The sequence below is a fragment of the Chanos chanos genome, chromosome 12 (assembly GCF_902362185.1).
Source record: "Chanos chanos chromosome 12, fChaCha1.1, whole genome shotgun sequence".
Classification (NCBI taxonomy): Eukaryota; Metazoa; Chordata; class Actinopteri; order Gonorynchiformes; family Chanidae; genus Chanos; species Chanos chanos.
This window is the reverse complement of record NC_044506.1, coordinates 20287600-20309554: the sequence shown is the minus strand read 5'-3', so window position 1 is coordinate 20309554 and position 21955 is coordinate 20287600. Positions and strand designations below refer to the sequence as shown.

General features: G+C 39.3%; 1 pseudogene and 2 gene segments (V, D, J or C); 1 reads left to right on the top strand and 2 right to left on the bottom strand.

Annotated features, from left to right (window-relative positions):
- Positions 1 to 13196: 13196 nt before the first annotated feature.
- On the bottom strand, positions 13197 to 13903 carry LOC115824824 (immunoglobulin kappa variable 3-20-like). The segment is given in 2 exon segments: positions 13197 to 13513; positions 13855 to 13903. Coding segments are annotated over 2 exon segments (366 nt in total).
- Positions 13904 to 15237: 1334 nt separating this feature from the next.
- On the top strand, positions 15238 to 18868 carry LOC115824823 (Ig kappa-b4 chain C region-like; annotated as a pseudogene).
- A 2554-nt stretch (positions 18869 to 21422) lies between these two features.
- LOC115824822 (Ig kappa chain V region K29-213-like) lies at positions 21423 to 21955 on the bottom strand. The segment is given in 2 exon segments: positions 21423 to 21748; positions 21904 to 21955. Coding segments are annotated over 2 exon segments (378 nt in total).

The following is a 21955-nucleotide window of genomic DNA, read 5'->3' as shown; positions in this document are numbered from 1 at the left end:
CAGTGTTGAGTGAATGATTTATAATAAACTACAGTGTTGGGTGAATGGTTTATAACAAACTACAGTGTTGGGTGAATGGTTTATCATAAACTACAGTGTTGGGTGAATGGTTTATAATAAACTACAGTGTTGGGTGAATGGTTTATAATAAACTACAGTGTTGGGTGAATGGTTTATAATAAAATACAATGTTGGGTGAATGGTTTATCATAAAGTACTGTGTTGAGTGAATGGTTTATAATAAACTGCAGTGTTGGGTGAATAGTTTGTAATAAAGTACAGTGTTGAGTGAGTAGTTTTTGGTTTCATATATGTAACGTGTAATATTTGCATCGGGATTATTAGGTTTAGGTTTCAAGTTTAAGTTTCCAAAGTGATGTTTTAATGTTTTGATAATTTTCTGATGGTATCACATGGCTAACATGTTCTGTTTTTGTTTGTTTGCTTTTCCTAAACTTTGTTTTTTTGATCTCATGAACTGTGGTTCCTGATGAATAGCAAAAGACTGCCCTTGCAAAAGTGATCAACAGAGCCTTACACTTAAAGAACTCAACTCCTCTCTCTCTCTCTCTCTCTCTCTCTCTCTCTCGCTCTCTCTTTCTCTCTGTCTTTCTTTCTCTCTCTCTCTCTCTCTCTCTCTCTCTCTCTCCACAGGCGTTTTTCAGGTTTGTAAATTTCTATCAGATTTAAATGCAGTGCTTTCATTTACTCATACTATATTAATGGTGTTTCTATCAGTGCATGCTCAGAGCTTTACCCATTGGACAGAGATGGTATTTCTTCGTCTGATAAAATTCCAGTACCACTTTACAATAAGACTACCCTTATAAAGAGTTTATTAAAGCTTTATAATTAGATTATTAATTAGGTTGTGAACATTTTCTAAATCATTAATAAGCTGTTATAACACATTAGATAAAAAGGGCAACAGTGATCCCACATTTATCTGTACTGTTAAGTACTCCGATCTCATTGGTTACTTAGCTTACTTTGTCTTCTCCATCAGCCAGCATTTATACTTGTCAGCCCCATCAGATATTTGTCAACATGCTACTACCATTTAAGCACATCTTAATAGTCAAAAAGTTTGGCATATCAAATTAAAATATCAAGATACCAGATTCATATGCTAGGGCTTTGGCTATATTGTTTACCTTGACATTTTCAGCATGCTCTCAGCAGCTGTCCTCATTATTATCACAGGTGTTGATATGACATATGCTATCAGGCTGTTATGCAGACTGGATATTAAAGTGGTATATTCTGATGCTTTGTGTTGGTTGGCATCTTCTTTAGGACAAAATTCCAGATGTGACACAGTTGGTAACCTTCCTTTACTTGGTCTACTGCTCACCCATTATTGGTCCCACTCTCATATATCTGTGGACTGTCTAAACCATCCTTGGTATCTTGGTATGAGTTGATTCTCCCCCATCCATCTTGATGTTTCTTGGCATCTCATTTTTAGGACCATTTATTTATGAGTTACAAACACCTATAACTGCTGAAAAGGAGCCTTATTGTAAAGTGTAAAACACATCCCCATTTACCACTGAGCAGTGGTGGAGGAAGTACTCAAACCCTGTACTTAAGTAAAAGTACAAATAAACAGACAAAAATGTACTCTAGTAAAAGTAAAAGTACCACATTAACCTTTTTACTGGAGTAAAACTAAGTAAGCACCTGCTTTTAAATATACTTAAAGTATTAAAAGTAAAAATACCTGCTGAATGTATTCCCTAATGCAATGGTCTACAATATCATTAAGTGTGCATACTGTATGTATATTTTGTTTAATACATCAGTAGTATGGGCTGTGCCATTTTAATTAACAATGCTGCAGATAATGCTACTGATAACACTGGCAAACAATCTCTTATCCATTATTTGAAAGGTTATTGTTTTTATTGTGTTTACCCTCTGTGACACAGTTCACGCTTGGACTTACAATTCTGTGAATCAGAATTTCAGGGGTGACCTGCAGAGTTAAATGCCATTAAGCAACATGAGAAAGAGGACCGATTATACCTTTGAAAGTTTTTATTTAACTGTAAATAAAACCAAACACAATATAACACAATGCAAAACCATTGTGTTACATTGATTGCAGTAAACACATTCAAGTCAAAGTTGTCTGCCTGAAAAAAGGGGCATTAAACACAACTAACAAAGGAATAGGCACTGATCCTGACACAGGATTTCAACATATTATCGATTACAAAATTTATACTTTTGCCAGACTGTTCTTACAGGAGATGGAAATTTGGTTTGGCTCAATATAAGCATGCCAAGTAGGGTTGACAGTCTGACTTTTAAATTCCATTTTAGTGTAATTAAGACAAAGGTATCTTTAAAGTGATTACTACGATGTTAATCCTGTCATTCTATAATACCAACTAATTTTAAACCTTAACTCTGAAGGAGCACAGGGCTAAAGAGTCCCTAGCCACACAAGCAACATAACCGCCGCTGTTCCTGGGATCTAGCATCCAAGCAAACACCCAGGACCAAGACTACACTGCGTACGCAACATGCATGTGTTACCTGCCAGTTAACGCTAGATTATAATAAATTAATCATGTTTACTTGTTGCTAGTGGTGCATTTGAACAAGAGGCTAGCTAAGGTTACATAAGACTTCACTAACCTAAATTAATTTAACCTGCAAAAGTCAGGTAGTGTTAAGCAACTTAACTTACCTCAATATGTTTCTTCAAATTTGACGGTGAATTTTTGAAAGCTAGTATCTCGTGTTTTCAAGGGAGACAAAGATGGCACCGGAATCTCCATGAATCATTTTTAGAACCAGTTATCTCAAACAACTCTTTTAAATAAGGCCATGGGCGGCGCATGTCTATTGGCTGAATCTCCGTGGTGGCCTCTCTCAAATCCATTTTGAGTGTTTTATCACCAGTTAGTGCTGCTGCTGATGCTGCTGCTGATGCTGCTGCTGCTGGCGCGCCCCGCTCTTGTTGAAGGAGGGTCTAACATTACCTGCCCGCTTTGATTGGTTCAGTGGACCAATTCCCCTCTCGCCATTGATTACTTTAAAACTAACAAACAAAAAAACGCAATGTGACTGTAACGCGTAACGCAACGCATTGTAGAAATGTAGTGGAGTAGAAAGTATAGATATTTGCTGTAAAATGCAGTGAAGTAGAAGTCAAAAGTACCCACAACTAAATCTACTTAAGTAAAGTACAGATACATGAAAAATGTACTTAAGTACAGTAACAAAGTACTTGTACTTCGTTACATTCCACCACCGGTGCTGAGGGGGAGGATGTGACACAGCACAATCACACACTCTGTGGAGGAGAAGAATCACACTACACTAACTCTAAACACAATAACAATAACAATGAATGTCCTTCAAAAATATCTGAGAAAACAAGAGAAAACAGTGAAAACAGAACCCAGACTGAACACTAGAGGGAGAACTAATGAAAAAGGGGACACAGAGGAGACAGAGGGACCAGGGTGTGACAACCTGACAACACAAACAGTGAAACAGTAGTATGATGATGAGTACAGTGCTGGAAACATCATCAGTCAGTGCTGTGATGGTGCTGCTGGTATGGGTGATGTGGGAAAAATATTGCTTTGCATTATGATTGTAACTTTCAGAGGGAAAATGTGCCTCATGACTATTGTCATGATGAAGTATTAATATTATAGGGACCTGTGCTAACTTAATTACTATATGCAGCAAGATGTATCTGTATATTACAACAATTTATTATTTAATACGTAGAAAACATTTATTATGTAGAAAACAAGGCCTCTGTGTGTCTGCAGGACCTGGGAACGGACACCAAGTATCCGGTGCTCCACGAGAAAGGTTATCTTTTATACCTCCACACATGTCCTTGGAAATCTCACTGTCTGAAAAGTTCTGCACTCCTTTACCTCAGTAAGAACTGTGCTTCATCTCTGAGGTTTGCCTCTCTCATGCACATGGAATAAAGAAGAAATGATTCATCACATCTGAAGTTCGTTGTCTCTGAGAATTAGCAACTCTCATTACAGGGGACTCCAAATTTCCCATACAGTGGAGTAAAAGGTGGAGCACAGGCAATGACACAAGAAAAGCTTGGCAGGATCGTTCTCTACATACACTACTCCAACCATCAGCTACACCCAACAGTACTGTACACTGTCCCAGACAAACCATGTGTTAGAGCAGTTTTGAGTTGTCTAGTTAATCGCATGTGTTCTTCCAGAGACTCTGGTACCAAATGAACTGAGCTGTGTGTGTGTGGGTGCTGTCATTAGTAATGAACAGGGACAGGAACATTTGTGGCTTCATCAGTGTCAGGTTCTGGAGGATCTGTTCTGGTGGGTTTTATCATCATGGTTTGGTTTAGGTCCACTCAACCCCTTAGAGGGTAAAGTAAATGTCAGTATATACTAATCCATTCTGAGTCATCATCTTAACACTGCGGTGAAACATTTCTATCCTGATGGGTGTGTCCTCTTCCAGTGTGGAAGAATGATGTCACATCCCTTCAGTGCAGTTCCACACATTCATACACAGAGAAACTACCCATCCATCTAAACGGCTTTTCCTATAATCATGAAAATCCACTTCATTCTTTATCACATCATCAGGCAGCAACACACACCTTTGAATCTGTGAATTTGGCTAAACCATGGACACACATGACATTTTTGTCATGATGACATTTGTGTTCTGGTTGTAGCCACACACACACACACAGACATGCATCTTTACTTTTACACTCATTCACTCTTACACTGAATACTTGTGCATAGCCTCATTATGAACAGTTTATCTTTAATTGTGAAGGTAATGTCAACTAGCTATGGAGAGATGGCCAATATTAGTTCGAGCCACCTAGCAGCTTGTAAATGCACTTCAATAAAGCTGTATAGTGAAATTATCCAATTGATCATTGTCATAATGTATCTAATGATAGTTCAATATTCATTGATGTTTCTTATGTGCATGTTCTTTTTGATATAGTGGCCAACGTAGTAGACGATAGTGTCTACATTTTTTTGAACTTCAAATGTAATGACTTTTCCTTAGAGTGACCCCAACATTAGAAAAAGTGATACATCGCTTTTGTTCATATTTCCATGAGAGCAGTACACCACCAGGGCACAAAGATGACATTCACTAAGTTATCCTTAGTTATAAAATCATTATAACACATGCATATATACACAATGAGAGATTGAGATTATGTTTGCTACTGACTGAACTCAAGACAAAACTAAAACTTTATTGTGCAGGTGCTGGAACTCCCCACCCCAACAGGTGTGTTGTAATAAAAACTAGTGGTATCCACTGATTAAATGCAGTCTTTCTGCACCGTGAAGAGGGAAAACTCAGATATTCACAAAGTTTGTGATGGATGACAGGTTGTTTTTGCATGCAAAATAGATTTAAAATCCAATTAAGTTGCTTTATTGTAGGGCTTTAGGTGGGTCATTTCTGACCCTTAGGACAATGGGAGAATACAGAATGTTAGGACCACGTGATTAAAAGGAATGAGGAGCCAGACAAACTGGAGGTGTTGTGAAGATAACACTGAATCTGTTAGGGGGCAAAAGGAACAAGAGAGCAGAGTAAATTACTGTTTGCATCAGTCTGTTGAATGAGATGCTTTGGCTAAAACAATGTTGAAAAGATGTGCAACAAATGGCTATGGTTTGTCAGTAAAATGATGTTGTCCATAGTATGCACCAGTAACTGTCAAACAAACACTATGCACCATTTGTTTAGTGCCAAACGCCACTGATTTCATGCAGGAATAGATGATTGATCGGTGACATCTTCCTAGTAAAAGTAACGATCTCTGTATGACCTGAGTGTTTTTTTTGTGCATCTTTCAGTGTAAATAACAAACGCACCTTCCTGTGTTGACTAAATAAAGAACAGATTAAAGCAGCAGCAAGGAGTCAAGCTAGCTCCTGAAAATGTTCACAGAAACCACAGAAAAATGTGTGAAAGCTTAAACAGGGCTGTTTTTGTTCACTGTTTGTACACAACACCACTTCTTGTTACTCGACTATGCCATTGTCAGTTGCTTAGTGATAGGAAAAATGGCTAAGCGGAGGTAAAGATACCCCCTGTTGGCTCAGACCGGAAAGTCCACCATTTTTACGTGAAAAGGCTAATTCTCTAAATGCTAAGGAAACGTGCTTCAGTGCTTCCTTTCATATCTCCTTTAGCATAGGGTGCACCAGACCATCCTTTATGAAAGGAAAGGAGACTTGCCATCCCACAACTGCTTGTGGCAGTTCTTTGAAACTTAATAATGGTGATATGTACAGCAGTAGGTCACAGTTTTGGAACATTAAGACATGTTAAGCATTTTCACATTAAGTGTAAAAGGTACCTTAGTGCCTGATTAAATATGCTTTTGGACCAGTATGTTCAATGGAGGTGTAAGAAATGATAATTGTTTATAAAGTTAAAAGAGATGTATTCATATTTTCAATAGTTATCTATTTACTCTGTGCAGAGCTATATTAATATTATATGTCTATTAAGTATAAATAAATAAATAAATACATAAATAAAACATCAAATATGATCAACAGCTCTCTGTCTACTGGCACAGTTCCTTCTGCTCTGAAGAGGGCTCGGGTCAAGCCACTGCTCAAGAAGCCCACTCTAGACCCTGCTGATGTCAGTAGCTACCGTCCAGTCTCTCTCCTACCGTTTCTCTCCAAAACCGTGGAACGTGCAGCATATAACCAACTCTCTCCATATCTTCTCCAGAACAATCTCATGGATCAGAATCAATCTGGATTCAAAGCCGGCCACTCCACGGAGACGGCCCTTCTTGCTGTCTCGGAGGAGCTCCACTTGGCCAGAGCAAAGTCTCTCAGCTCTGTCCTCATACTCCTAGACCTCTCCGCAGCATTTGACACGGTCAACCATCAGATACTCCTCTCATCCCTTGCTGGGCTGGGCATCGCAGGTTCTGCACTCGCATGGTTCAAGTCCTATCTGTCTGACCATTCCTACCAGGTCTCTCGGAGGGAATCGGTCTCCTCCCCCCGCCCTTTCCACACGGGGGTCCCGCAAGGTTCGGTACTTGGTCCACTCCTCTTCTCTCTCTACACCAGATCCCTCGGTCAAGTTATCACCGCCCATGGTCTCTCTTACCACTGCTACGCTGATGATACACAACATTTCTTCTCCTCCCCCCCCTCTGACTCTCAGGTTCAGCCTCGCATCGCAGCCTGCTTAGCTGACATTGCCTCCTGGATGTCTGCGTAGCACCTCAAACTGAACCTGGAGAAAACTGAGCTTCTGTTCTTTCCTGCAAAGAACTCCCCGACGATCGACACTGCAATCACCCTCGAGGGATCTGTGGTGTTCCCCACCACAGCAGCCAAAAACCTAGGCGTAACCCTGGACAACCAGCTAACCTACTCCAGTCACATCGCGGCAATCACTCGATCCTGCAGATTCTCCCTATACAACATCAGGAGAATCCGCCCATTCCTCACACTACAGGCGACCCAGCTCCTGGTCCAAGCGCTTGTCATCTCCCGCCTGGACTACTGCAACGTCCTACTGGCTGGCTTGCCGACCTGCGCCATCAGGCCGCTCCAGCTCGTGCAGAATGCCGCTGCACGCCTGGTCTTCAACCTCCCTAAGCACTCTCATGTCACTCTTCTCCTTACTGCACTCCACTGGCTTCCGGTAGCTGCCCGCATCCAATTCAAGACACTGGTACTGGCCTACCAGGCAACAAGAGGCTCCGCCCCATCATACATTCAGTCCCTAATAACTCCATATACCACTACTAGAACCCTCCGCTCTACGACCTCTGGTCAGCTGACGGTCCCCTCACTTCGGGAACCCGGCAGCCGCTCCTCCCGACCACGCCTCTTCTCTGCCATTGCCCCGAGGTGGTGGAACGACCTCCCTCATACAGTTAGGACTGCGGAATCCCTCACCATCTTCCGCAAGAGACTGAAAACCCACCTCTTCAGAACCCACCTTTCCCCCTAAGCCTAACCCCCTACCCTTCCTAAAAAAAAAAAAAAAAAACCTTGTCTTGTATCTATGTTTGTATAAGAATTCCAGGGCGCAATATGAAGGAGTAAATCGACGCCCAGTCTTTTTAGCGATGTATGCTTATGAGGTATTAGGAATCTGACTGATGCACTGACTGTAAGTCACTTTGGCTAAAAGCGTCTGCTAAATGCTGAATTGTAAATTGTAAATATATTACTATACAATAAAATATCAATAGTATAGGGATTCAATTAAATGTATAAATAACAAAGCAATGGGTGCACCCTTAATTAAATCATACATTATAGATTAATAACAATTATATACAACATTCATCACACACACACACGGTATTCTCAATTCAAATTATGATTTCAATATCCAGTTCAAATAGTTCAGTATATATAATTCAGTATATTCAGTTGAAAAAGTCTGGCACACTCGCTATTCTAGCTGAGTGTTGTATCCAACGGGAAAACAGGAAGATTAGCAAAGTCCAAGCGGGAGAAAAAAAAATCCAAATGTCCAATGGATTCAGAGCTGTCCAAGCTTGGAAAAGGGATCGGAAAAGAGATCCTACCGCACTTTCTCAACTGTCTCCAACCTGACTTCAGTGGGTGGCTCGCCATCTAATGTTGGTATCCTCTCGCATTAGCGCAGGGAAACTCCAACAAGCTCCTTTGAGGTCACCCTCAACTCTTTTATGAGTAAAGCAAAAACTGGCCAAATCTCGTGGAAAAAAAATGTGAATTTTTGAATAGATGCATTTGCTCGAGGAGCGTGAACTTTTGAATACACACAGTCACTTCAGGGGGTGAGAGGGACTTCTGAATATGAATTAATAAATATTATTTACTTTCAATATTTATCAGTCTAAATATAATAACTATAATAATTATTAGAACAGATGAATTTCACTGGGTTACATGAGCGTTTTAGAATTTAGGCAACATTGCCAAGATTGTTGTTTTTTCAAGTTCACCACTAGCTGGCAAAGCACACTGTCATCATGGTAAAGTAAACAATAAATAAAATAAATCTGCGACAATGTCATCTCCACCTGTTGCCATTTTCGATGTCAGTTATCAATCGCTAGTTAGCACTAAAACAGGGGAAAATTTATGGGGAAAATTTGAGCTGGTTAATTTAATTTTATTTAGTCCTGCAAATTGAGACAAGCATTGAAACAACTTTTAAAAGTTAAGGCAACATGCTGCATGGATCTTTTTAGATTAGTTTAACTTGCATTTTTCAAGTGTATTGATCAATCATTTTAGCATTGCAGAAATCAGTTCAATTATATCCAGACAACAGCAACAAATATATTAGTTTAACCACATGTTTATTAATTAATAGTGTAAGATTTTATTGGAAAATGAAACTGACAGATCCCAGCACTCTAAGATAAGGCACTGCCTAAACTCATGTTTACTTATGAGACTCTGTCATGTTGTGTGAAGGAGGCTGGATACAAATGCAGGTCACCACTTTCTTTATTTAAACCAAACAGAAGAAAAACTTCCAAAAGACTTCCAAAAACAGTTACAGAACTTCAGGCAAACCGGGAACTCCAACATAACACAGTGAACAGGTAACAACGCACGACAAAGTAACAAGAGAACCAAGGAGTATTTATAGCAAACTAAACAAGGCTTAAACGAACTAAGAACAGGTGTAAACAATGATTGAACGAAAAGGGCTAAACAAGGAAATCAGGAGGCGACACAGGGCTCTGTCAAGACAAACACTCTGACCCAGAAACACATGGGTAGGGTTCAGGACAAACAACGATTTCTTCACCTGTCCATTTTCATTTTCTGAGAAGTGACCACGCTGCATTACCAGGATCTCCCAGTACCAAGACTAGTTCTCTGGAGTGAATTAAAAAAGGTTATACCACATATTTATTGCATGATGGCAAGACTCTAACTTAGAGGCATTCGGTCACTGTCTCACAGATGGTAGCTTTGCACCACTGGCTTGTCATCCAAGCACTGCACCAAATGCAAAGTTGTAATGACGACTGTAGTGCCCTTTCTCTTATTAGCAAACTCTGTTCAGTTGCTGTAGATTAACATGAGAGCTGCTTCCGTAACCAGAGAAAGGTTTGTGCACCTTATCTTTCCAGTTTGTTTAAAATGTGAGCCTCTTAAAGACACTACTCTTTTCTGCTAACCTAATAACCAGTCATCTGTGAGATGCACATTTATCATTCAAGCCCGCACAGGGACATCCACACACACAAACACACAACGGGGTAGAAATAAGCTTTTTATTTTTATTTATTTATTTTTTTTAAGAAGAGTTGCTGTAGACATCAAGTATGGACCATTTCTGTTATCCATAATTATCCATAAAGTATATTATATAATGTACCTAATAACTAGTCTGGCATTTTCAAACTTGTGCAACAATTTGTACTGTAATTTCTATGCATTTTGTTGATAATTAAGATTGTGTTGTGATTTTTTTTTGTAAGTATGCACGTGGATGCTTTGGAAATACCTGGAGAAGGAAGAAACGGGTCTCTGGAATGATGGGAGTTAAAGACAAAAGGCGAAGACTGGTGTTGAAACTAGTGGAGAACTGATCAAGACTCCACCTTGTCCCTCTGATCAGACAGCATGTTAAGACAGGAGCATTATCAGTGATGAGTAGAGGGCATACAGGAGTGTGCTGAGAAACATACAGACACTACACCAGAAACCACAGCAGGTGGTTTGTGGATCCCTGGTCCCACAGTCATACGCAGCATATTGAAAGAGCTTGGGGGACATATCTGTAGACTGAGAGGAAATCGCACAGAGAGTTTGTGGGAGGAACACTTCATGGTTCTTGAATGGTCATCCAGGCTTGGTTTTGGTCACCCTGATGGGCCACTTGGACGTTTGTTCAAGGATATACGAAAAGCCTTTCCAGTCTGAATCTCATTATTTCTTCTCAGCTGTTCTATTTATGTCTCAGTAAAGCTTTTATGTCTAAATATAAGTATTAGTCATGTTCAGCAGTTCCATTATTTTGAAGGTTGGTTTTCAACATGTGCAAATAAAATTTTTTGCTTGTTTCTGTTGCATCTTACTTTGCATTTTATGTGAAAATTTTATATCAGGAAAGTGTGAATGTTAGTAAGTCATTAATAAATGGTTTTACACTTCACAGTAAGGCTCCCTTTCAGCAGTTATAAAATGTAAGTAACTCACTGGCAGTGGTAGAATGTAACGAAGTACAAGTACTTCGTTACTGTACTTAAGTACATTTTTCATGTATCTGTACTTTACTTAAGTACAGATACTAGCTTTCAAAAATTTGAAGAAACATATTGAGGTAAGTTAAGTTGCTTAACACTACCTGACTTTTGCATGTTAAATTAATTTAGGTTAGTGAAGTCTTATGTAACCTTAGCTGGCCTCTTGTTCAAATGCACCACTAGCAACAAGTAAACATGATTAATTTATTATAATCTAGCGTTAACTGGCAAGTAACACATGCATGTTGCTAACGCAGTGTAGTCTTGGTCCTGGGTGTTTGCTTGGATGCTAGATCCCGGGAACAGCGGTGCTCCTTCAGAGTTAAGGCTTAAAATTAGTTGGTATTATAGAATGACAGGATTAACATCGTAGTAATTACTTTAAAGATACCTTTGTCTTAATTACACTAAAATGGAATTTAAAAGTCAGACTGTCAACCCTACTTGGCATGCTTATATTGAGCCATACCAAATTTCCATCTCCTGTAAGAACAGTCTGGCAAAAATATACATTTTGTAATAGATAATATGTTGAAATCCTGTGTCAGGATCAGTGCCTATTCCTTTGTTAGTTGTGTTTAATGCCCCTTTATTCAGGCAGACAACTTTGACTTGAATGTGTTTACTGCAATCAATGTAACACAATGGTTTTGCATTGTGTTATATTGTGTTTGGTTTTATTTACAGTTAAATAAAAACTTTCAAAGGTATAATCGGTATAATGCTTAATGGCATTTAACTCTGCAGGTCACCCCTGAAATTCTGATTCACAGAATTGTAAGTCCAAGTGTGAACTGTGTCACAGAGGGTAAACACAATAAAAACAATAACCTTTCAAATAATGGATAAGAGATTGTTTGCCAGTGTTATCAGTAGCATCATCTGCACCATTGTTAATTAAAATGGCACAGCCCATACTATTGATGTATTAAACAAAATATATATACAGTATGCACACTTAATGATATTGTAGACCATTGCATGAGGGAATACATTCAGTAAGTACTTTTACTTTTAGTACTTTAAGGACTGTATTAAAGACTGAGCTGTAATCAATGAAGAGCATTCTGACGTAAGCGTGTTTGTTTTCCATGTGGGAGAGGGCTGTGTTCAGAGCTGCAGAGATAGTGTCCTCAGTGGATCTGTTGAGACAGTGCACATACTGCAGAGGGTCCAGTGACACAGGTGTATTACTCTGGATATGGGCCAGAACCACTCTCTCAAAGCACTTCATTATGACTGGAGTCAGTGTTACTGGCCTGTAGTCATTCAGACAAGTGACTGGGCTCCTTTTTGGGACTGGGATGATGGTGGTGGTTTTAAAGCAGGTTGGGACTGTGGAGGTGAAAACATCTGCCAGTTCTGTAGCACGTGTCTTGAGGGCCTGTCCAGGGATGTTATCTGGGCCTGTTGCCTTGAGGGGGTTAATTCTCCTCAGGACTTTGTGTACACAGGCTGATGAGACAGTCAGTGGGGGTTCTTACATGTTCTGAGTGTGTGAGATCCTCCTCTGTGCACAACGTTAAACTGTGAATAACGTTTTTCTGAACTATATTGTTTTTATTGATAAAGTAAAAAGTGTCAAAACATTTACCTGGTTAAGGTTAGGGTTAGGGTTAGGGATATTTTTAGTAACAGGTTAATGGGAGTCAATCAATCTTTTTGAAAACATGAAAATGACCTTTTTTATGAAGCCATCAGTACACAGAATGATTAGTGTTTGGTTTTAAGACTGAACCTATAAACATAACGTTCTCTTCTTTTCATAACAGGTGTTTTTGATGGACATGTATAATTGCTGTTGTAATGAGAGTTAGTGTAGTGTGATTCCTCTCCTCCACAGTGATTGTGCTGTATCACATCCTCCCCCTCAGCACCTGCAGTAGGTCCCAGCTGCAGCAGTGCAGTCTCTGTGCAGTCTGACTGAGGGAGGTTTCTGTACAGCTCACTGTGTGAACACACCACCACTATGGTAACTCTGACAGTAATAATCTCCTGCATCTTCAGTCTTGATGTTACTGATGGTCAGAGTGAAGTCAGTCCCAGATCCACTGCCACTGAAACGATCTGGAACTCCAGACTGACGGGAACTTGCAGCATAAATCAGGAGTTTTGGAGCCTCTCCAGGTTTGTGTTGGTACCAGGCTAGAAAATAACCAGCATACACTGCAGAGCTGGTTTTACAGTTGATAGTGACTGTGTCTCCTGGAAGAGCAGATTTCACTGCAGGAGTCTGAGTCACAGTCACCTGACCTCTGGACTCTGAAAGGTGAATTTCATGAAACAAGTTATTAAAGAAAAGCATATTGCAACTGGACATTTCTTATGACTGTAACTGCTTCTGAAAATACTTTACTTTGAAAATTACAACATGTAAATGAGTATGTTCAGATGTACCTGACCTCTGGATTTTGAAATTAAACACAATGGTAACAATATAAGATGATTATATCAAAACATACAATAAATCCAATTATAATAATGTGAATGACCACAAAAAATATATATTGCACATACACAGATTAATACACATATTAATTTAATATCATAAAATGTACTCTTTAACTTTATCACAAAATGCCAAAGAAATAAATTCCTGTTACCTTTAATAGAACACAGAAGTGTCCAGATGAAGATGGTGATGAAAGTCATGCTTGCTGTGGGTTAAGTTACTGGGGCAGGCAGCTCTCAGTCATCAAGTCTTAAACTCACAGGGCTATAAACACTCCCAGAGCACTCAAGCATGTGCTGCCAATGCAAAGTGTCCTCTCTCTATGGAAATGATCTTCCTGAGTACAGCAGACACCCTGCACTCATATGTTCACACTTGTGTAACCATTCTGCACTTCATAAGGCCAGAGTATTGTGGTCATATTGTGTGATCTACTGACATCTGCTGACTGACCAGAAAATAATAAGAGAAAACTTGTTAACCGAGTGAATAATTATCTTCTTCTTGATTTCTTTAGATATTAAGACAATTATATAAAATTATATTTATATTTTTTATGTATGTTTATGCTGTTGGAGCAAATTTTATGCTCTTTTTTTTTTAAGTTCACAGATTTTGTTCAAATTAATTTGTAATTTAGAGGAAGTTGAGTTTTTTTAGTTCTTTACTCTGTTTCACTCCCTAAAGCGGAGATTTGGAGTTCTGTTGAAAGTTAACTCCCTGTAAGTACACTTACAATGAACAACATCTACGGCTAAAATCACAACATCCACAGATTAAAAAAAAAAAAAAACGACAACACATTTAAAAAAAAAGATAAATAAAAAACATTCACAGATAAAAATCACTTGGACAGATAAAAAAAACATGCACAGATAAAACAAACAAATAAATAAATAAAATGCACAGATACAAAAAAAAAATCAGCAACAATTGAGCAAATTCAGCTCTACAAAAAAAGTTCCCCTCAAAATAAACTGTCCTTCAGTATTGACTGAAGAAGACATTTAGATATTAATGAAACACCATAAACATTAACAATCCATTAAAATACATAATAATACAGAACATACATAACTACAATACATACATTTTTTTTAATAAAACTGAAACAATGTTTGTGGCAAATATTGCTTTAAATCTTTTGTAGAAATTAGAATATAATTTTTCATTCCGTGCATATGAAAATGCATACACGTGTACTCAAACATGCGCAAACACTCACAAACGCACTTACACACATACATGCAGAGAGTGCTTTGAAACAGATTTCATTGCTATGGTAACATGGATGAATACTACTGCATATGGTTGTGACAGATGCAGGCTCCAGACCAGCCTGCTTTAGTTACCACCAGGACCAGGTCAATGACATTAGAAACCCTGAAAACCTGACTGAGTTCAGTCACCTATATGAATGAATGGGAGACAGGGGAAGAGTGAGTGGTTTTGTTGGCATTAAGTTTGTCAGGTCCCTTTGTGTGGTGAAGGGACTCAGAGGAGCCTTATCTCAACATCCACTGCTGTCAGTCAGATGAAGGTGGACGACTCTCTGAGTGAGGGTCTGTCCATGATCTGGTGATCCACACACTCCTCACACAGCTGGTCATCATCTAGTGACTGACTCAATATTAAAATGTTCTCTGATTTCCATTACAGAGATTTTTGATGGACATCGATAATAAGTATTATTGTAATTAGAGTTAGTGTAGTGTGATTGCTCTCCTCCACAGAGTGTGTGATTGTGCTGTATCACATCCTCCCCCTCAGCACCTGCAGTAGGTCCCAGCTGCAGCAGTGCAGTCTCTGTGCAGTCTGACTGAGGGAGGTTTTTGTACGGCTCTGTATCACTGTGTGAACACCAAGGTACCACTGATACCATTTAGACTCTGACAGTAATAATCTCCTGCATCTTCAGTCTTGATGTTACTGATGGTCAGAGTGAAGTCAGTCCCAGATCCACTGCCACTGAAACGATCTGGAACTCTAGCCCAATGGGAACTTGTACTACAAATCAGGAGTTTAGGAGCCTCTCCAGGTTTCTGTTGGTACCAGGACACACAGGGTGGGCTACAGTCTGTTGCTGAAGTGCTGAGTCTACAGCTGATTATAACAGTGTCTCCTGGAAGAGCTTCTTTCACTGCAGGAGTCTGAGTCACTGTGACCTGACCTCTGGATCCTTGAAACAAAAACAGACATAAACAGATTATAAAGCAAAAAACAACTACACCAGTGAAAAATAATAACATGAATTCAAATCATATTCTTAATTTTCTTTTTACCTTTAAAACAACAGAAAAGTGTCCAGATGAGGATGGTGATGAAAGTCATGCTTGCTGTGGGTTAAGTTACTGGGGCAGGCAGCTCTCAGTCATCAAGTCTTAAACTCACGGGGCTATAAACACTCCCAGAGCACTCAAGCATGTGCTGCCAATGCAAAGTGTCCTCTCTCTATGGAAATGATCTTCCTGACAGCACAGAGTTGTAGGAAATATATGAAGAGTTTATAATATACACAGAATATAAAGAGTTCCTTCACTGAGAGAAGGTAAATTAACTCACTCACTCTGTGACTCCACTGTAATATAGAGACTTTTCCTCTTTACTCTTCACTCATCATCTCTATAACAGAATTCTTGTTCACTTCTTCACTAGTCTTCTTATTCAGTTCATTTAACAAATTCATCTCTATTTCTCTGGTCCATCTGATCTTTAAACTCTGACTTTAGTACTGAATTATTGAGAAAGATTTGTCCTATGTGTTTGGCATCTGCACAGCTGGGTTATTGATCTGTACTGTGCTGTTGTATATAAATAAACAGAGAATATGTGCTTGATTTTGACACATTTGATTTGGTTTCTAGGTGTGTGTGTGTGTGTGTGTGTGTGTGTGTGTAAATGAGAGGAGGAATGTGAGAGAATGTGTGTACCCATCTGGGTCTCTGGGCTGTGTGAAGAGCAGTGATGTGGTTAGTCTGAACTCAGGAGCGTTCTCCCTGATCAGCTTCACCTGGACCTCATTTGTTCTGTTCTGGACTCTGTCCAGGCTCCTGCAGACACCTTCAGGTCTGTGGTGCTGAAACTCCCTGTGCTCAAATAGAGCAGCTGCAGCTGGCCTGAGGGACTTGAAGTGGTCAGTGTGAGTTTATGGAGGATGAGGAAACCTGTCTAACACACATACCTACAAGTCACAGAGAGAAACTACACTATCTGCAGTTCCCATATGATCCAGCAGGGGGCAATGTGCAAAGCTCAGATCTGTAATTGTTCAACTTTGACTCCATCTGTTTCTACATTAGAGGATTTTTGTTCAGTGACCCCATAGTGGGGGAACCAAACTGGATGTTGACAGTGAGTATCCAGATGTATTTTATCTTTATTAAATATCAAATCTATCAATTGTTTTAGGAACTGATGTGTAATTAGTTCCCATGTGACAGATGAGTGTCTGTGGGGAAATGATTCTTTAATCCTGGATTTGTTTATGAGTAAACTAATAGCTTGATTTCGAAATGTTTGTAAATGCTGGAATATGAATGGGTTGATGTGTTGATTGATGAGTATTGATAGACTGATGAATAATAATGTTAACAGTGTGAAACAATGTGCTGTAAAGCACAGAGAGATCAGAGTCATTAGAGCAGGAGGTTTTTGTACGGCCACTTAACCAGTTTGTATCACTGTGGAGGACTTTTGGTGGAGGCACCAAAGTGTCAGTTGGACGTAAGTAAAAGTCTCTCCTCTTTACGAAAACATTTTAAAATCAGATTAAAATAAAGTGTAGTAACACTATGTAGTTTATAAATGACAGTTTATATAGTATTAAGTTTTATTCTTATTTAGTCTTTGTCCAATGACAGTGTGGGCTGTTAGAATAACACTGTGCCTAATAGTCTTTGTATTTCTCAACTTTTTACTTTTCAAAATGAAAAATAATTGAAAATTAGGCCAAAATATTTAGAATTTTTGATATATAAATTAATCGAGAAATTGTTTGATAAGAACTGGGATGTTGATCAATAATAATGTTAAAGCTCTGAATAAAAAAATACAGACATAACTGCAAAATTTCAGACAAAAGCGAAATGTAACACTTAATAAAAACACAGAATTTTTAAATAGAGAAACAGGCAGAGAGATGCAGTTTACGAGGCTGGTTTACATTATGACGTCAACTTGGCATTGACATGTAATGTTTAATAATAATTCAGAAATTCCATTACCAATACAAAATGTACATTGTAGATTTCTGTTTCAGTTCATGTGAGATTTAAAACTACTAGATAAGACTGAATGATAACTAATGTTTATCTTAAAAAATGTCTTGGTTTTCATTAAAACACAATGTCTTCAAAACTCAGACTCATCTGATTAGTTTTGACCAAGAAACCTCACGATTTGCAAACCTCACTTTTAACACGATATGTACAATTCATTTGGAATATTCTGAAACTGATTGTGTGAGGGAACTTTCAAAACCATTTTTTCTTCAACGACTCCAAAAGAACAGAGCCAAAAAAATTCTAGAGATTCTAGAGATGATAATTTCACATGAAAGTGTGTTTTGGAATAAACAGTTATTTGTAAAATGACTGTAACTGTTTCAACGCTCTGCTGATCTTGGTTGTGCTCTGTGAGTCAGAGATAAGGGAAGTGAAAGAGGCAGAGCCTGTCTGTTTTTGAAGCACAGATAAAGTGTGTGTTTAAAGAAGAAAATCACACACATATGAATGTGAGATGGAGACTAATCATGTTTCATACTGCTGTGTCCCTCTACTGATTGATGGACACATGTCAGCTCTCTCTCCACCCAATGACAGCTGTGATTTCTCATCTGTCTCCTAGGTGACACCCGGCCCACCCTCGCGGTCCTGCCCCCCTCTAGCGTGGAGCTGCAGCAGGGGAAAGCCACACTCATGTGTCTGGCCAACAAGGGCTTTCCCTCAGACTGGAAGCTGAACTGGAAGGTGGATGGTAAGAATTGGAGTTCAGGGGTGAGCTCCAGCCCTGGGGTTTTACAGAAGGACGGTCTCTACAGCTGGAGCAGCACCCTCACCCTCCAGGAGGAGCAGTGGAGTAAGATGTCAGTGACCTGTGAGGCCACACAGGGCTCCCAGTCTGCTGTGACCTAGACACTGAGGAAAGATCAGTGTTCTGAGGAGTGAGAACACACACACACACACACACGCATGCACGCACACACACACACACACACACACACACACACCTTCTGTCCCTATTGTTTCTGTTATGAGTGTATGAGACTGGCTTTGTGCTGGGTTGACCCTGTGTGTGAGTCTTTTCAGCAGCTTGAGTTGTCATCAGAGCATCTTCCATGTGATATTGTTGTGTTTCATATCAAATCCATTCATGTCCACTGTATGTGTGTGCTTTACTGCTTAACTCTTGTTCTGTTTTATTCATCATGAAAATAAAGAGCTTTTCAATCACAACCATTCCCCTCTCTGTGTGTCTGTCTTTATTAAACATAATTCTCTTTACCAAAGTCACACACTAAATCATTTCTGACATTCATAAATAAACAGGGCATCATAAGTCCAAGGAAGCAGCTTTATTGTTACTAGTGTGACACAGTAAACATTTCCCTTAAATATGCAGCTTTTTAATCAGACTCAACTCTTAGGAATCTACATATACTTCAGCACACATTTCATACTAGAGTCAAACATACTAATTCCTCTCATAGAGCTGTATGATATTAACACATATTAACAATAATAACAGGAAACTAAATAAGTAACTACAATATTTATAAGTTACATTTTAATTGTCTTTTTTCTTGTAAATTAAAAAAGTAGTTCATTGTAAGTTCATCATGAATTTATTAATACTGCTTTTATTATAAATTAACTGACTATAAGCTGTTCATTAATCTATTAAAACACAGTCTGTGTGTGAGTGTGACTGTGTGACAGTCTGGCTCAGATGTTGATTGTCTGGTCCAGGTTTGGTCTTCATGATGACACTGATATTAAAGTCATGATTTGTAAACTCACTCTAGCCCCCTGGGGATGGGGGAACATCTGGCCACAGTGCTGCTCTATTCTGGGAGTGTGGGTGTCGCCCTGCACATGCAAATCTGACTTTCACCCTCACAGCACCCACTCACACAGCCCTAAACCCCCTGAGACTGGGACAGGTGTGTGTGTGGTTTGCGTTTTTAGTTTGGTGTTTGAATGTGACACAGATGTTGTGATTTTACTGTATTGTTAAAAATGTATAAGTGTGTTACTGTATTAGTAAAAATGTCATTGTCAGTGTGTCTAGGTCAGAGATGACTACTGTCTGTACATGAGATCACAGAAGACTGCTTCCTCAATAAGAGATCACAGATGACTACTGTCTGCACAAGAGATCACAGCAGACTACTGTCTGCATGAGAGATCACAGAAGACTACTGTCTGCATGAAAGATCACAGAAGACTACTGTCTGCATGAAAGATCACAGAAGACTACTGTCTGCATAAGAGATCACAGAAGACTACTGTCTGCATAAAAGATCACAGAAGACTACTGTCTGCATAAGAGATCACAGAAGACTACTGTCTACATAAGAGATCACAGAAGACTACTGTCTGCACAAGAGATCACAGAAGACTACTGTCTACATAAGAGATCACAGAAGACTACTGTCTACATAAGAGATCACAGATGACCTGCTCCTCTGAGGTGACACACTTCTGCCACTCCATCTCACCTGCTGTGCCATCTAACAGGGGATTCAAAGGTTGATGGAAACAGGGAGATAAACTTGTCATAGGTCAAAGATTTATGGAAGGCAAAGTGTTGGTTGCCTGGTGTGTCTCTCTAACACAGGTCTGTTGCCCATATCAGTGCATGACATTTTAAAAGGGAAATTGTCACTGTCACCCAGGTTGCCTCAGCATCGATCCCCTCTTGTGTGAAGTACCAGCAGCATTGGGAGAGAAACTCTCAGCACTTCAGAGGAGACCCATCATACCTCTCAGGTTCCACCACAGGAGAAAAACAGGGCTCCATGAGCTGGGGCTGGTTTGTCGCTTTAATAATTTGGGTGAAGTCTTCTGTCACAAACTGGGGAACTCGGTGCATGTGTAAGTTACCAGCTTTCATTGAACAAAGGGCAGGCCAGAAAACAGAGGCAAGGGAACACGAAAACAAGAACAAGGCAGGATTCAAAGTCACTCAACCACTTATTCAGGTACATCAGGTTCTATCAGACAAAGACTTCACAAAGGAAACTAAGGAAAAAAAGAGATATTTATACAAAGAGAGAACCAAGCTTGATTAACAAACTCAGGTGAAACCAATGAATAACTGAAACAAGAGTTACAAATAGTGACTGAATGAGAAAAAAGCCAGTAGAGGAGGAGAGTGGTCAAGGGAGAAACAAAATCTCTGTTTTCAAAATAAACATATCAACATGTATACAGTCACCAGAATGATTAGAATGGTTGGTGTGAGGAGAAGTCTATAAATAATTATTATTAAAAATTGTAATGATAAATAATAAATAATCCTTTTATTTCCCAATATATCGAAGGACATGTATAATTATTGTTACTGCAATTAGAGTTAGTGTAGTGTGATTCCTCTCCTCCACAGAGTGTGTGATTGTGCTGTATCACATCCTCCCCCTCGGCACCTGCAGTAGGTCCCAGCTGCAGCAGTGCAGTCTCTGTGCAGTCTGACTGAGGGAGGTTTTTGTACGGCTCTATATCACTGTGTGAACACATAGCCACTGGTCCAGTGGAGACTCAGACAGTAATAATCTCCTGCATCTTCAGTCTGGATGTTACTGATGGTCAGAGTGAAGTCAAAATTGCTACCAACACTGCCACTGAAACGATCTGGAACTCCAGACTGACGGTAACTTGCAGCATAAATCAGGAGTTTAGGAGCCTCTCCAGGTTTCTGTTGGTACCAGGCTACATAATTAGCACTCTGCACGGCAGAGCTGGTTTTACAGTTGATAGTGACTGTGTCTCCTGGAAGAGCAGATTTCACTGCAGGAGTCTGAGTCACAGTCACCTGACCTCTGGACTCTGAAGTTTGACAAACACAGTAGAAGGAATGAATGAAAGAGTAATGATTAATAAGTAAAAGATTCATAATGGAAATAATAGTAATTGTAACACTTTATCTTATCAGGGTTATTATCAGTCATAAAGACTTTATAAAGAATTCATATCTGTCTCACCTTTAAAACAGCAGATGGCCAATAACCAGATGAAGATGGTGATGAAAGTCAT